Genomic DNA, 17157 nt, shown 5'->3' on the forward strand with positions numbered 1-17157 from the left:
GGCTTAGTGTGGGAGACGGGGCGTAGTGCGGGAGGCGGGGCGTAGTGCGGGAGGCGGGGCGTAGTGCGGGAGGCGGGGCGTAGTGCGGGAGGCGGGGCTTGGTGTGGGGGCGGGGGCTTGGTGTGGGGCGGGGCTTCGTGTGGGAGGCGGGGCTTAGTGTGGGGCGGTGCTTAGTGTGGGGCGGAGCTTGGTGTGGGGCGGGGCTTAGTGTGGGAGGCGGGGCTTAGTGTGGGGCGGGGCTTTGCGTGGGGCGGAGCTTGGTGTGGGGCGGGGCTTAGTGTGGGGCGGAGCTTGGTGCGGGGCGGGGCTTGGTGTGGGGCGGGGCTTAGTGTGGGAGGCGGGGCTTAGTGTGGGGCGGGGCTTAGTGTGGGAGGCGGGGCTTAGTGTGGGGCGGGGCTTTGTGTGGGAGGCGGGGCGCATACACAGTTGACGTCATCGGCGTGCGCCGGCGCCGCTTCCGTGTGGGGCCGGGTGTGGGGGGGCCGCTGTCGGAGGTGCCGGGTGTAGGGGGGGGCCGGTATCGGAGGTACCGGGTTGGGGGGGGGCCGGTGTCGGAGGTACCGGGTGTAGGGGGAGGGGCCGGTGTCGGAGGTGCCGGGTGTGAGGGGGCCGGTGTCGGAGGTGCCGGGTGTGAGGGGGCCGGTGTCGGAGGTGCCGGGTGTGGGGGGGCCGGTGTCGGAGGTACCGGGTGTAGGAGGGGGGCCGGTGTCGGAGGTGCCGGGGCGGCTGCCGGGCCCCGCGGGGTGACTCTCGGCCCCCTTGAGCCTCCGCAGCCGCCATGGAGACCGCGGCCCTGCCCATCCGCCGGCACCGCCAGGCCGTGGTGGAGGCCGTGAGGGAGCAGCCCTTCCTCATCGTCACCGGCGAGACGGGCAGCGGCAAAAGCACGCAGCTGCCCAAGTACCTCTTCGAGGCAGGTAACGGTTGGGGGTGTGTGTGGGGGAAAGCCTTGAGAGACCTCCCCTGTCTGCGGCCCCAAAAAGTGAGCACTGAACTCAGATAAACGCAGGATAAGACTCTTGTCCCCTCGGGGAGGGTGTAGCTGTGCCCATGCGTGTGTGAGGATGCGACTCGGTTCAGCCTCTTAAAAGCTATGAACACGTCTGTTATTTCGGTACTTCTGTACAAACTGACTCCGAGTGATGTATCTCAGTGAGCCCATTCTCCCCATCTCTCCTGCAGGCCTGGCCAAGCACGGGGCCATTGGCATCACGCAGCCCCGGCGCGTTGCCACCATCTCGGTGGCACAGCGGGTGGCCGAGGAGATGGGCTGTTCGCTGGGCAGCGTTGTCGGGTACCAGGTCCGCTTCGATGACTGCACCACCGAGGTAGGGCTCTGAGGACCCTGTTCCTACAGGTGTTGCCATGGCAGGCTGTGGTGAGGTCAGTGGGCTGCAGCTCAGTTGTTAGCTCGTGGGCCTCTCCGTGGAGTGGCACAACACTATTGCCTCTACTGGGGATTGGCATGTAGAAGGTCTCAGTGCCTTGAGAAGTTCTCTCTCCAGCTGTGGTGATGCTGCATTTGTATGTATTGTATAACTCATTGGATTGATTAAGTTTTTTGGAACACCTTACAAATGAAGCATTGCCAAGCACCTGTGATGCAGTCCCAGTGTGTGCCTGGACAAGTATGTGATCTTTGTAGAAGTGTTTAGTTTGAAGTAAGAATCTGGGCTAACAGCTGAATGACTAATGAAACCTTGCAGGATACTGCCATCAAGTATATGACGGATGGCTGCTTACTGAGGCACATATTGGCAGATCCCCTTCTCAGCAAGTACAGCATCATTGTTTTGGATGAAGCCCATGAGCGGAGCCTCAGCACTGTGAGTATCACCTTACATCTGTCCTTTTGGGTCACTGTTTCTCCTTTATTGAGGTCTACTTACACCTTTCTTTCACTTCTGCACAGTCCCCAAGGATTTTGGCTGGCTTTCCTTGGATACACTTTATCTTTTTCCTGCCTTAAGACCATAGAGTTGCTGCTTCATTTATTACATTCCTCATGATCTGAAAACAAGATGCATCCTGTAATCCAGTTGCAATTGTTGTAACTGTTGTTGTGTTTGAAAGCCTTTCAAACCACCTGCCTGTTGGATGCTGTCCCAAAATTTCCAGGAGTTTGAAGACGGCACAGTCAACACAAACTTTCTAGAATCCTACCCTATAAAAAACACACCCTAATAAACAACCCCCTGAAACATCACTCTAAAGTCTACTGTTTCTTAGGGTGTGTATGTGACTGTGCAAGGAGATTAGGGCTCTTGGGATCATGGGAGTATCTAGACTGACCTAAGTACTCAAAGCTATCAAATGTCATTCTGACCCTTCTTTGGCAAACAAAGTGAGACCCAAGTCACTCAGTCCTCAAGAGATTATGTTGGGTGTCAAACAACCTACTAGTCCAGAAAAAAACAGTCCAGCTGGGGAAGAAGCAAAATGCTTTCAAAAACCCAGTGCTGCCCTGAAGCATCTCAAAGTATCTCAAGTAATTGAGTGAGAGTGGTGTTAGAAGGAGCAGATTTTTAATCCAGGGACCTGCAGGGTAAAATAAAGCTGCTGAAGTTATAACTATAAATAGCACAACAAAGAAGGGTGCAGACTCTGTCAGCTAACATATGCTGGACAAAGATAATGGCTTTTTACAATGGTGACTGCTTGCAAATGACTTGACCACTGGAGTAGGAAAAATGAGACCCAAAGGATTTTAGATGATATTGATTCTGTTTATAGGCTGTGAGAAGAGCTGATTAAAAAATAATTGCATTCTAATAACCAATTAGCATGCTTTCAAAACATCCAGGAAAGTTAAGTGTATGTATTCCTCTGAGTGCTCAGGCCCTGAAGATTTGATTTTGCTATATCAGTGGGCTAAAATTAGTCCCTTGAAAGTTTTTCAGGCACCTCTAAGAAAACTGAGGTACTAATATAAGTTGCTTCTGTTTTCCTGTCAGGATATTCTGTTTGGTTTACTGAAGAAATTATTTCTACAGAAGAAACCACCAGACAGGAAGACAGACATGAAAGTGGTGGTGATGTCAGCCACCCTGGAGGTAGACAAGCTCTCAGAGTTTTTTGGACATTGTTCAGTGCTACATATTCCAGGAAGAAGTTATCCTGTCAAGGAGATATTCTGCAACCTGCTCAGCCCAAGGGATGTAGGCAGCTCTGCATACGTTACAGAGGTGTGGTCTGTTTTACTTTTTCCTGTGTTGTGTACTCTGCTCTCAGTGTGATTCTCATTTGTGAAAGACCACCAGAATTAGCTGCTGCTGCTGTTCTTAGGATCTCTACAGGACATAGGGGAGAATTAGTATTGTGAGCCTTAGTAAGATTCCAACTGGTTTTGGCTTATTTGTTTCAGGCTGTAAAAGTGGCATTGGATATCCACTTAAATGAACCAGAAGGTGACATCTTGGTTTTCCTGACAGGTGAGAATTTTTCTTCCATGGTTATTGCAGATGAAGCATGGCATTGCCAGCAAAGCAGTACATCCTTCCAACAACTGTCTGGTTTGTCCCAGAGCAGGAAGTAGAAGAGGGAAAGTTGCAGGTTGATGCACATAGTCCTTGTGAAGTGGTAGTTTTCAGAGTGTGTTTAAGTATATTCATGCTTGGGAGATCAGATAAGGAGTCATTTCAATGGGTATCATATGCTCTTTTCTTCCTGTGCCAAATTTACCCGGTATTGTCTACTTCTTTTATTTGTTTATTAATTCAGAAGGAGGTAATTTCTTTAGCTGCAAAACCTTACATCATTGAATGGGCCAGGCACTTGTGCATGTCTTTTAAGGAAAAGCCTTAGTGAGAGGCACTGTGCAAAGACAGGATGCTGGTGCAAAGACAGGATGCTGCCTCCCAGACTAACTCATATTATTTCCTTCTTGTAGTGGTGTTGATGACTGCAACATTGGCGAAACAATCGTGTTTAAAGATGTTGCAAACTTGGAGGGCAGAGTAAGAGCTACATAGATACTTAAATGCTCTTGTATGGGTTTCTTTAGGTCAAAATGAGATAGAAAGAGCTTGTGACTTACTTTTCAAGAGAGCAGAATCTATCGATTACCGGTATGAAGTACACGATCGGTCTGTTGAAGGCTTACTTATCTTACCATTGTATGGGTCAATGTCAACAGGTAAGAGCGTATAATGTCATGTACAACTTAATTCACAGAAATGTTCCCTGCAAGAGTTGTTATAATCTATCCTAATCAAATATTTCTGTTCTTATTGGGGAGGAAAAACGGCATTTGTTAATCCATTTGTTACAATACCGTAGCACTATGGGGTTTTTGTGGTGTTCATATACCAATCAAACTTTAGCCTCCTCTGCACTTTCATAGAAGCCTCCAGTTAAAATTCATATCTACTGGAAATGGCTTCACATGGCATCAAGGTCTCCAGCTTAGGAAGGAGATATTGTGTAACTGAAAGCTCAGATGTCTTATTTAGGTCCTCACATTTTGTTTTATATGGAAAACATATTGCCAGTATGTTTTTGGTGATGGCAATAGACCTGTCAGGGAAGAGAGAAGTAGTACAGTGTTAAACAATATAGAAAAATATAGGTTATCAAAATGAGTCAGTCTGTTTTATTTGGCAGCAATGGCACAGTTAGTTTGAAGAGTTAAAAACAATGGCTGTTTGATCTTTACTCAACACAAACACTGTGTTTTCAGATGAACTTGAGTGCAATGTTTAAAATGTATGAGGGTAATACATAGAATGCCAAGAGGCTGAATTAAGTGTTCAGAAGAGCAGGGCAGCAATCTCCATCTGGAAGTGCTGCTGAGAAGAAAGATCTGGTAGTGATCCCCAGAGAAGGAACAAAGTTTTTACCTTCTTGATGACTTTTTACCTTCTTGAAAGAGCAAAATGAAAGTTGTATAAAAGAAAGGTATAGCTTCTTCCTTCTGTGATAGGTGTTAAATTCCTAGCTGAGGGTAGTTTTTGTTGGGCTTTGAAGTTGGTTTTTGTGGTAGCTTCTCAGAGGCCACTGTATTTGGATATTTTTAAATACACAAGAGAGAATTTTCCTTAAAGAGATTTTAATAATTTTCTAGTATAGTAAGTGAGAAAATTTCAGGGGAAAGTTGAATTTCCACCTCACTTTTCTGTGCCTTGGAAAGCCAAATGAATTAATGGAAACTGTATATACTGCTTTGTTACATGATAAAAGACTGGGAAAAACCCCACAGAAGCAATGAGGGATTTAACTGAACCTCTTCATGTTCACCTACACTTGCTCTGATTGTTAAAACCCTTCAAATCCTCCATGAAGATTCTGTGAAGACCAGGCATCTTATTTGGTTTTCCTGACTCTGGTTTGGGAGAGATCCAGAAGAGTTGGCCTTTTGTGACCTCAAAATCTTAAATATACAAGCAATAAAAAAAGATATTCTCTGATTTCTGGCATATACTAAAATACCAAATCTGTATTCAAATGACTTTCACTGAGTGCTTGAGTAAGTTTGCACAGCATTAGAGATGTGATTTGAAATCAGAGCATTGTAACATAACACTGTTTGACTGGCTACCTGTCATTTTAGATCAACAGAAAAGAATATTTTTACCAGCTCCCACAGGCATTAGAAAATGTGTGGTATCCACAAACATTGCTGCAACATCGCTTACGATTGAAGGAGTCAGGTATTGCTTCCCATCCTTCATAAGCTGCAACAGAGGGAATAATACTGAACATTCCATTAGATTTGGAGAATGCATCTAACTTCCTTCCACTACTATATCTGCCCAATAATTACCTGTTGCTTTTTGAAGTTAATACCAAAAAAACCCTTGATACTATTATGTAGTCTTACAGATGACTAACAGTGTTGGACCCTAATTTGGAGTCAAACCACAGCTCTGTTAAATGAGCATAATCTCCCTGGGTGCTCAACTGTTGCAGGGTTGCAACATCTTTTTGCATTTATGATATAGTAAGCATGTTCTTGCTTTAATATGCAGTTACCTGTCTGTCTACTGAGACCTCTGTTGTTTTCTTCTCTGACAGAGTATGAATCTCTTTCAGATATGTAGTAGATAGTGGGTTTGTGAAGCAGTTGAATCATAACCCCCGAGTTGGCTTGGACATTCTGGAGGTGGTTCCCATTTCAAAGTAAGTTCTTTTTACAAGTCATGTACTTGGTGTTTCTGGGAGTTGCTCTGACAATACTGTGTACTGGTTGATGAAATAAAGGGAATCTGAGGAAGCTTTCAGGCTCAGTAATTCAAAGCCGTTTTGTTTGCTGCTAAACAAAAGTTAGTTCAAGCCATATAAAATTTCCTGTAAGTTACAGGCATTAAGAAGAAGTTAATGCATTGGGCATAGTCTGAACAGTGGCTCACATGTCATTTTGTGTTTGCTGAATAAACAGCCTGGTCCAGAGAAGCTTAAAAAAAGATCTGCCCTTGCACAGAAACACTGCTTCCTCCTGCTAGTTCTTGTAGAGCTGGGTTTCTCAGTTGCTGCACTGTGTAATATAGCTTCCATCTACAAGTGTGGAAATTGCTGTTATTTATCATAACTACAGTGTGCTTTTTTGGATAGTAACAGAAAGGATCAGGAGTTTGGATTCTGTTTTGGCAGGAGTGAAGCCAGGCAGCGAGCTGGCCGAGCTGGCAGGACGTCATCTGGAAAAAGCTATCGGCTGTACAGCAGAGAATTCTGGGAGCAATGTATGCCTGATCACACAGTCCCAGAGATCAAGAGGACCAGTCTGACATCTGTGATCCTGACCTTGAAGTGCCTTTCTGTGCATGATGTCATAAGGTAGCCTCCATTTAGAGAAGGGATTATCATTTTCTCCCCGAGTGTCGGCAGCAAGGCAGCGCTGGCACCAGCAGCCCATTGGCGGGAGGCAGGATTAGGTCTGTGGCCAACTGTGACACTCTGATACAATCAGCTTGTCAGCTTTTCAGCTCTTCTCTGCAATCTTTAATGCCAGAGTGAATCCTGAGGTCAAATTCAGTTTGAGAGTCTGCCAAAACTAACTCCTTCTCTCCAAAATTAAATAGGTTTCATAGTGTTCCTTTAAAACACTGACTCTTATATCCCAAAAGCTTAGTCTGTGTGGAACTGTTTAATTTTGGGAACATACATGTGCATAAAATTCATCTTTGTGCAGAAAGTTCATCTTTGCATGTGCCATGCTGGGATTTGTCACTGTAATTCTTCAACTTGAGGCAGTACATGTGAAACACATCTGTGTGCTGAGGGTGCTTTTGTGCACTTTCATCAGAAAGCTGTGTTGGAAGGTTACAGAAGTATTTTAATAAATGTGAAAGCCAAGGAAGCTGTACTGAGTCTGAATAGGGAGATTTTTTAACTTCTTTTTACTGTAGATTTCCCTATTTGGACCGCCCTGAAGAAAGGCACATTTTAGAAGCTCTCAAGGAACTTTACCAGTGTGATGCCATTGACAGGTAAGGAATAAAAGGCTGTAGTCACTGCAATAATTTAAAATCTAATGATTTAAGTGGTGTTAGTGTGTTGTTCCTGTGGACTCAAGGACTTCCTCTAGCAGCAGAATATGTTTCCTCAATAGACCAGGAAGTTAATTACTAGGTTTTAATATTGTCTCTGTAAAATTAGGTTTAGAGCATGGCTTAGGGCATGAGGGATACAGATTAATTTCTGCAAATTGTCCTGGAGTTCCTGAGTGACCTCAGATGAATTACCTCAACTCTCTGTGCTCTAGTTCCTGACAGCAGATCCCAGACTGTTGTGACAAAGGTGCTTAGGCTCTAACTGTGAGACCCATCCAGGAACTTAAGGCAGGGAGCAAGATTTTATGCTAAGCTTGCAGGAATTCTTGCCAAAAAAAAAATCTTAAGTATCTAATACACTTAAAGCTGCCATGAAGCAGACACAGGCAAACTGGGAAAAGGTGAAGTGTTCTTCTCCTAGTGACAATTGCTTCATGTCTGCAGCAACTATCTGGGCACACAAGCAGACTGCTGTGTTACAACAATCCAGAGGGAAATGCTTCTTTTGTGCCCTTTGTCAGTGGATGGTGTCTGACAGTGTGTGTGCATGTTCCAGTTTGCATTTAAACATAGTCTTTGGATCTTTTTTCTGGCATAAGGAGAGGCCACGTGACAAGACTGGGTGAATTCCTGGTGCAGTTTCCCCTCCCTCCCAACCTGACCTGTGCTGTCATAAAAGCTGCTTCTTTTGACTGTGAAGATATGTTGCTTCCCATAGCAGCCATGTTGTCTGTGGAAAATGTCTTCATCCGTCCAGGTAGGAAGCCCCTTATCCCAAAGCAGCCTTGGGTGGCTGGGGAAGTCTGCACTGCTTAGGCAGCACACAATGCTTCACTTGGAGACCTCCTCCACACCTTGTCTCTGCAGGTTTTTTAGCTCTCAGTAGTTTTCTGTGCTAATAGTTTGTGAGGCCACAGTACCTTATAGGTCTATCTCAAGGTTATAAAATGGGAACTGATTCTATGTCTTGAACAGTAGTAGCACAAGCCTTGACTTGAATGTAAGGATACTTCTGCCAGGGAGATACTTATTGCCAGAGAAGTTCTCCTTAGTTGGGCCCAGCACTAGTGGGAGACATAAGTATTTACTTTCACCTTATACTTCAAAAACCCCTATGTTGCAGTGTGAGGAAGATTCTTCAAGTGCAATGTCTTGTCTCCTTGAGTACTTCAGAGCAGATCTGTAGGAAGTATAGTAAGATCAGGACAAGTACAATGGTACTTTGCCCATATGCTTCTACAGCTTCCTGTGGTTTGAGCCAGGACACATTGGAAGGTAGGAATTGGGCAACAGTTGTTGCAAGGCATGGAATTGGGATGCATGTGTCCCAAGGCTGTGAACTGTAAAGCAACATATGAGTGAGTGCATTGCTGAGAAGTCACAAGGGGGAGAATTGTGTTATAGGTGGGAAAAGGAGGGGAAAAGGAAAAAAAAGAAACCCACCAGAAAACAAAAATGCAGCAGAGCAGGTGTTTTGTAAATACCCACAGCTGAGAGTGATTAATTTATTCATAAGGAGTGAGGTCGTTTCTGGAGTGGCTTCTCTGTCCAATAACTGTTTAACCAAATAGACCTTTTAAGTTACTGTGGGAAGCTCAGCTTGTCACTGCCTCCATTTATAGTGTCTTTCTAGGTGGAAAATGTAATATTGCTGTGGTTCCAAGCTATCACCTCTCACTAATGCTAAACTCAGTGTCCCACGTCCTCCTTCCTGTGTCCTTTCCCCTCCATTCTACCCCCAACCCATCCCCTCAGCTGTGCTACATATAGTCTTCATATGTAACACAGTCTTTGTGGGAGACCTTTGTCCTTTCTAGTCACTCATTGGCTCTTGTCCAGTTATCTCTGTAGTCCATTAACTGTGCCCGTTAGCACAAAAACTAAAGACACTGCTGACAGGACTGATAGCCTGGATTCTGCTTGAGGTCTTTCCATTCCCACAAATGGGTGTTTGCTTTCCCATCCTCCTCCTGGAAATAGACTCTTGTTATCTGTTCAGCCTGCTGATGCACACATGGTCGTTACTCTCTAACAGCCCAGTACATTGGGTGCCAAACAGAGGCTCCCATCCTGAGGATACTTGTTCCTCACACACAATGTATGTATGACCAGGTCTCTCTCTTTCATCAGTGTTGCCTTTAAGACCTACAAGCTCCTGACATGGTCTGCAGTACAGCAGCAATGCAATGCATTGGCCTTTGCAGCCGTGTCCCTCTTCACTAAAAGGAATAGTTTGTGCTGGGGAGTTAATTCTTTGAGTGTTTAAAACTTGAAACAACACTTTGGAAATGTTTTTCCTAGCACATTCCTAGCATTTAGTGAAGGGGAATGCCCACAAAACTCACAGATTGCATTTTTTTTTCTAGACTCTTATTCATTTTAAGACCTCCATTACTGTGTCACTTGGGTACTAGAACAAAAGCTGAGTTAAATAAATTAGGTGGTACAATGGTAGGGTGGTTTCAACAGTCTTGCTTTTTTTTCTCTCAGGGCAAAACTTTCACTTGGTCTCCACATGCTGTTGGTTTAAGGTTGATGTTCCTTTATCTTTCCATATGGGCATCTGAATTGATTGTGAAGGAGAAATAAGTAGAATCTTTTTTTTCTAAGTGACTAGAATTCCTCCCCTTTAGTGCTGACTGATGAGGTTAATCAAAGATTTAATGGCATCTATGGTGTCCTTGTTCAGGAGCAGTGGAAGGAGGAAGAACTGTAAATGCAGCTGTGGAGGAGAGACAAATCTAAAAATACAAATGAAGAGCTGAGGCTGTGAAGCACACTTTGCAGAGATGCTGACAGAAAATTAAGTAGGAGTAATAAGTAAAAATTACTTTGTTTAAGTGAAATATAACTTACTTCCTCAGGTGATCCTCAGAAGCAAAAAGAGGCTGAACTTCAACACCAGGAACTTTCCTCACAAGTGGAAGGATGCAATGACTTTGCAACCCTCTTAAATATTTTTGAACAGTGCAAAGCAAGGTAAAAAAATGATTCCTTCCAGTAAGTGATTTTGCATTGCTCATAACTCCCAGCAGATGAAAGTTGTTAGATCCATTGTGTAAATGCGTCCTGATGCACTTGTACCTAATTGCAGATTTATTTCTTATTGGCATCTGAAATTTCTGTCGAGACACTGATTATTTAAGCTAACAAAGTGTCTGGCTGCGTAGGTTGCCTTCTTTGTACGACCATAACAAAAAATAGAGGCAACTTTCTGCCTGCAGCTTACAAAGGACTTCTTTATAATACAAGTATTTCTGTTCTCAGCAAGTCTCCTTCAGCTTGGTGCCATAAATACTGGATTCATTGGAGAGCTTTAAAATCCGCTTTTAGTGTAGAAAAACAACTTCGAGAAATAATCAGCAAACTGAAACAGGTAAAAAAATGTTGACTTTTTCTATATGATTGAGTTATGTAAGCTTCTATTCAAGGGATGTACTGACTACTGAGCCTTTGCCAGATGGCTACAGCCTTTCTCCGGTAGAAACTGATCCACTTAAATATTTATTAGAGCATCCTTGCTATAGCTTGTGTAACTAACAGATATGATGGTGGTAACAAGCAAGAGGGAAAGTTTCCCTCCTTTGCTCATGATTTCCATAGGGTGAGAAACCCAGAGTTAAAAATCCTTGGGATGGAGAGGATAGAGCCATTCTTTCTTTAGAAAAGACCCTGATTCATGTTGTGTTTTTCTTTACATAGCTGCCAGACTTCCCTAGAGAGACATTTGAAGGCTCCAGAACTGAAATACTGAGAAGATGTCTATGTGCAGGATACTTCATCAATGTAGCTAGGAGGTAAGTAATAAAAATTGGAGAACTGAAAGGAAAAGATTATGCATGTTCTTTAAAGGTGAAGCAGAATAGTAAGGCTGTGTATTGTTAAAAGTAGCAGTTGCAGCTGAAGGTGGTGTTTGTGCACAGGGAAGCCTGGTGGGTACTCTGCTTTTGGCTCTCATTACATTCATGGGGAAGCTGCTTACATCTTTGGTACAGCAGTTTTTCTGTCTATGAAATGAACTTGCAAGCTGATGAGTAGTGCCAGCTACTAAAATGAAGGGCTTAGAAATATCCAGTTATTGAAGACTTGAATTCTACATTGGGTTTTTACAGTTTCATTCTGGAGGAATCTTCCTCTGCTTTTACATTTTCTCCCATGCTGCTGCTGATTTGCCTGGTTTAGAGGTGCTCTCTAATCACAGCAAAGTATGTCTCATTACTTTTTTTCACAAACTTTTCAGATCTGCAGCCAGGACGTTCTGCACCATGGATGGACATGGCAGCATAGTCTATATCCATCCTTCATCTACAGTAAGTTACCAAAGTTTGTTAATAAAGTAGCAAAGGATCTAAAAAGGAGTAAGAGGCAGGCCCTTGTAAACTCTTCTGTTTAGTTTGTGCTAACTTATGGCCAGGAGAAACACTGTTGCAGTGTTCATTTTGAGAATGGAGAAGTATAGGAAACATTCAGCTTATGAAACAAGTTTGGCATAGACTGAGCTTTCTCCCTGGCTCTTTGGATTTCCTGGGCAATTTTGAGCAATTCATCGTGCCTCAGTTTCCCTGTCTGAAAATTTGGGGTGACATCAGCTTTATCTCATTCTTGTATCTGAAGCATTGCCAAGATGCCAATGGTGGGTGCTTGTTTTCATCAGTTCTGAAATAATCTTCTCATTTCTCAGCTTTATAACCAAGAGACTCTCCTGGAGTGGATCATCTTCCACGATGTCACAGTGACGTCCAAAATCTATGTCCGGACAGTGTGTCCTGTTCGCTATGAATGGGTCAAAGACTTGTTGCCCAGATTGCATCAAATTGATGCCTATGAACTGAGCAGTGTGGCACGGGAAGAAGTAACTGAAGAGGAGATAACCAAATGGAAACATAAGGAGGACCTTAAAAGGCAGTGTGGTAAGTACATTGCTAGTCCATGTGTATGGAGCGTGTAGCTTTTTTGGTGGTTGTGGACTTATGTGTGTGTATTATCTCACCAAATGCATTCTGGACCAGTAGGTGTCATCTGGATGTGACTAAGATATTTGATAAGTGTAGCTCTAGCTGTTTTCTTGTTTTACTACAGCTTTGCAATCCTTGTTTTCCTGCCTCAGCACTTCATGTAATGGTATTTGCTTACTGATTCTTGTCATTCTCCTCCCTTCTTTTGGTTTGGTAGAGCTGACAGAAGCAGAACTTTAGAACAGAGTTGAGTAGAAGCATTTTGAGCCTGATCATTATTTCAGTCTGCAAAGGGTATCTAGTCACAGATACCCAAAACAATGTCTTAGGAGAGAGAAGTCCTAAGGTCTGTGGGTGGGGGGAGGAAAAAGACCCACAACCCAGAAAAACCTCACCAAACAAAAAACACAGAGGAAAAAGTGTCTCATTTTGGTGAATGCTTCATTCTGATGATGTATTTAATGCCATATGTTTAAGTAGTCAGTTTTAATTAAAACTGGTGCCTGCTAACTGATCTTGGCTGCTTGACATTCTTTGAATTCTTCTGTCAGCAGGTTTCATAAAGCAGTCAAGTATTCAAAAGGCCTTTTTACTCCTGAGCTGACCTTCCAAAACATTGATTTAATATACAGTACAGGCCCTGGCAATTTAGATTCTTTATAATTCCCTTAACAATAGAAAAAACATAGTCTCTTGTGCTCAGATCAGCCTCTCTCTGTCCTGCATTATTGTAGAAAACAGCCATTTTAAATGGTAAAAACATGAATTGGCTTTGGCTCTAAATCTGTTGGAAAGGATATTTGCATTATTGGGTAATGCAGAGGAGCCTCATCTTTATATCTGAAGTCTAAGTTGCTGAGGTTTGTTTTCTTTGTCTCCCTTAACATTTTGACTTCACTAGGCAATTGTAAAGTAATGTGAGATTAATAGTGACCTTGCAGATGTTGTATTTCTGAGAGCTTCATAAAATAGGTGGCTGAATAACTGACAAAGGATTGATTAGTACCCAATGGAAGGAAAGGCTGCAGCAGAAGCTGAATTATTATGTGAGTCCAAGACAAAATGCTTACAAATATTCCAGTAGTGAATGCTGATTAAAGCTTCTTTTTCATATCACCAGTGTCCAGCCCTAGAGCCCTTAGGAAGAAGCTGCAGTAGCTGCCTCATTCACACAGTATTTAGGCTCTCAGTGTCTTTGAATTGTTTTTGTAAATGATTATTATTTAAAATTTTATCTTAAACTGAAAATGTTTCCTGCCTTTCTTTCCTTCTGGGAGAAGCACTCCCAAGGTCTCATTTCAGTGGGAGAATGTGCATATCTAACAGTGTCTGATCTGCAGTGTTGACTGTTCCCACTTGTATCTGTACTTTATCTCCTCTTCCTCCTACCTCAGAAAATGTATGAAGTTAGTTTTTTCTAAGCTTATTTTTCCTGCTGTCGGTGCTGTGCCTCTCCTGCCTAAACCTGAGTTTGAGATGTGTAATTTAGAGACAAAATGGGTGCATAGAACACAAGATGTATAGTATCTGTGACAATAAAAAGCAAGATACACATTTGGGGATGAAATGAGCCCAGGTGCAAATATTGACATGGGAGTTAAGGTACAATTTCATTTTCATTTTGTTTTCCTCCCTGCTGTGGTACAGTCTGTCCTCTCTGGAAGTCATTCAAGTGACTGACTGGGACTTGAAAAACATTTGAGATTCTGTTGGGGTTTTACTCCCTTCTAGGAGGAATTGTAATGCTGGAGTGGGGGGGTTTGACACAGAATAATGTATTTCTCTCATCCTCTTCCCCCAGGAGTCACAGACAGCTCTACAAAGAAAATGGAGAGAAGGAATGATGATCAATCAATACTGGATGCCCGAGCTCGTTATCTTGAGAGAAAGCAGCAAAGAGCACAGGGTTTAAGTGGCACAGTGAAAGAACTGGAGTAATACTTGCAACTGTTTTACTCCCACTGTGAGGAAGGGCAGTTTGGTGCAGTTGTTCTGGGTATGTTTGTATAATGCAAAATGATGCACTGGAATAAACAAAAACTTCTGCTCTGTGGTAAGTTTCAGTGCTGAAGTGTACAAACACAATCATCCTTTGCTGCATCCAGCAAGGAAGAGTTACCAAGCTGAATTTTGTTGCTACATGTCACTGGCAACAATTTAGTGGCCTGAAGTGTGGATGAAGATATGGTCCTTACCATGGTGCCAATTCTCTGGCATCTACTTGATTTAGAAAGATCTTGGTGGCCTCAGTGCCATTATTAATAAAATAATGGAACTGTTGCTTTTTATCCATTTCAGCTTGTGTAATTGTGGCTATACAGCCTTAATCCTCAGACACTCCTCAGGAAAATGTGTAGGAAGTGCTTTGTAATGACAGAACCATGAGGATCTAAATTCAAGGGGATGTTTGCCACCTGCATTCTCTGTTGCAGATGACGTTGTTCCTGCTGTGTATTGAGCTGAACCACGTCCAGCAGTGGTTCTGGGTGATGTCTTTGTATGCAAAGTGTTTTGTAAATGTTTTCAAGTTCTTGCTAACAATGCATAATTCTTGTCAGGGATGACTTAGCACTGTGTGTTTTCCATTTGGCCAAAAAAAAAGTGAAGCCCAGCAGTCAATCCAGTACTCACTCTCCCAGGTGTCATCCAGTGTGGATGTGAGCTGTTTTCCTGAATTTGGTGACTTGTTTTTAAAATGCATGGATTTTGATCTCAAGAATGACTGTTTAAAATATGTAGAAAGGATACACAAGGAAATGCTGTTTTTTTCCTCAAGTATATGAAAAGATCTCTGATACTTGGCCGTCATAAAATTTATTTCCTGCTCAATGAATTGGGAATCCCCTTCTGTCACCTTAATCCTGAAGTGTCCCAGTGCTGTAATGTGGAGCTTGTCTTTTTTTGCTGTTTTTCAGTAGTTTTTTAGTAAGTCACATTTTGTATAAGACTATAAAACCAAGAAGTACTTACTGTAATGTTTCATGCTTCAGTTGTGTGCATGGTGAGTCCCCTTCAGTGGCTCTTCAGGTAACACTGTTAAAATGATGTTGTAAAGAAGCCTCAGCACTTGGTGTGAAATGTTTCCAGCTCTGTACTTCATGGGCTGTAGCTGGCCATATGAGAATCTCAGCATTTTTGGGAGCTTATGGGGAATGTGATAGTATGATTTTTCCTGAGGAAGGTAGTAGGTCTGATAAGAGGTGTCTGATAAGTGGCAAAGCCAAGGCTGGTGTACTGCCTAGTGAAGAGGGAGTGACTTAGGTCTGGAGGAGCTGGAGAGGCTGTGGCAGAGCTGCAGGGCCACGTGCCACCCTGAGAGGCTGCAAAAGGCCAAACTCTGGCAAGGCTGTAGCTGTCAGCAGCAATAGCAGGAGTGAGCAGTGATGCCTGCAGCTGCTCCACACGCTTCTGTCACAGAATTCCAAGCTGCGGGAGAATTGCTGCCTCCTGCCCCTTTTCTCTGCATCCAGAGCACAGAAACACCGAGAAGATAAATTCCTGTCTAGTTCCTGAGAGAGGACCCAACTCCAACAATTCCTGGTTGTGATCAGTTGTGGTGGAAATGGCATGTTTGTGATCCCTTTCATTGGTCCCTTTATCCTGTGATCTGCGGGAAAAGGGTTTTGTTCTTTCACGCTGTTCTCAGATGCTGCTTTTGAGAAGCCAGTGTTTTTTCTTGACTGAACCTATAGTCTGAATTTTGCTGTTTACTCTGATTTATATTTGCAATGTCATGGCCACTTGGAAGTCAAATGCCATCTGTGCCACACACTAGTCTGAGAGCAGGAGCTAGAACATCCCCTCTTGCTTGGGGCGATGTATCTCTTGGCAGCTCCAAACGCTTTATTTTTATCTTCTTCCTAGGGAGGGTTGGGTTTGGGGTTTTCTTTCCCTGTGGTCCAGGGCTGCTCAGAGGTTTTGAAATTGCGAATTTAAGACAAAAGCAAAGATCTGAGGAAATAAGGATGAGATTGCAAAATAAGGAGGTAAGAAAAGCAGGGGTGAGGGCTGCTGGGGTGTCTGGGGGTTACCACCCCCACTGCCTCTGGGGAAAGCGCTTGGCATGCTGCAGTCAGCAAGTGAAAAAGCCAAGTTTTACCCATTTCCCTGGTGCTGGAGTTAAGGTGTAAGTTAATAAACACAGAAGGAAACGTTAAGTTCCATTGTTACCGTACTTATTAACACTGTTACAGGGGAGGAGTCCTTTGGACCATCCCTGCTTCCCAGGGACGGCTGCAGCCTCGGCTGCCGTTCACTTACAGCCAGAGGTGTTCATGAGGGAAAGGGTTTTCTTCTTTTAGTCAGGAGGGGTTAGGGCAGAGCCTGGAACACCCGGCCCTCTACGGCGTGGGGTGCTGCTGGGGCCAGCACAGCCGCGGGACCGGGCTAAAACGGGGGAGAAACGGCGGCCAGGAGTCGAGGCCACAGCGAGGGGCAAAGCACGGGCCCTCACCCGCGCCCAGGGTCGTGCGGGGGCAGTGCGGGGCCGGGCCGGGGCCGCGCGTCTCCATGGCAACGCGCGCCCCGCGAGTCACCTTGCCCGGCCGCGCTGCCCCTGCACGCCACGCCGTGCGCGGCCCGGAAGTGACGCAACGACGCAGCCGCCCCTCGGCCCATGATGTGGCAAAGCCGTGGGGCGGGAGGAGTGATGAGTCCCGAAATAGTCCCTTCCGGTGGCGGATCCCTCCGCCGTGCCCATTGGCCCCGCGGCGGGC

The 17157-nt window shown here is 44.3% G+C and overlaps 1 protein-coding gene across 2 annotated transcripts; it reads left to right on the top strand.

Moving 5' to 3' along the window:
- The first annotated feature begins 648 nt into the window (after nucleotides 1-648).
- On the top strand, nucleotides 649-15447 carry DHX40 (DEAH-box helicase 40). Of its 2 annotated transcripts, none has more exons than XM_010200541.2 (17): nucleotides 649-917; nucleotides 1183-1328; nucleotides 1707-1826; nucleotides 2955-3185; nucleotides 3365-3431; nucleotides 4004-4135; nucleotides 5549-5648; nucleotides 6031-6117; nucleotides 6589-6771; nucleotides 7344-7424; nucleotides 8087-8244; nucleotides 10352-10466; nucleotides 10755-10863; nucleotides 11190-11284; nucleotides 11728-11797; nucleotides 12169-12397; nucleotides 14244-15447. In XM_010200541.2, exons 1-17 carry the CDS (start codon nucleotides 779-781, stop codon nucleotides 14378-14380), a joined length of 2199 nt encoding a protein of 732 aa, XP_010198843.2. In that variant the 5' UTR covers nucleotides 649-778; the 3' UTR covers nucleotides 14381-15447. The 2 variants fall into 2 exon arrangements, with proteins under 2 accessions (XP_010198843.2, XP_061868342.1); XM_062012358.1 differs by having other exon boundaries at nucleotides 767-913; nucleotides 14244-15446.
- The last annotated feature ends 1710 nt before the right edge of the window (nucleotides 15448-17157 follow it).

Source organism: Colius striatus, chromosome 20, assembly GCF_028858725.1.
Source record: "Colius striatus isolate bColStr4 chromosome 20, bColStr4.1.hap1, whole genome shotgun sequence".
NCBI classification, from domain to species: Eukaryota; Metazoa; Chordata; class Aves; order Coliiformes; family Coliidae; genus Colius; species Colius striatus.

Excerpts from the sequence above, each read along its gene's own strand:
- DHX40 (XM_010200541.2), top strand. The coding sequence starts at position 779 with ATGGAGACCGCGGCCCTGCCCATCCGCCGGCACCGCCAGGCCGTGGTG. Across the intron at positions 7,425-8,086 it reads CAGTGTGATGCCATTGACAG|GAGAGGCCACGTGACAAGAC; the intron begins GTAAGGAATAAA and ends TTCTGGCATAAG. Across the intron at positions 10,864-11,189 it reads TAATCAGCAAACTGAAACAG|CTGCCAGACTTCCCTAGAGA; the intron begins GTAAAAAAATGT and ends TTCTTTACATAG.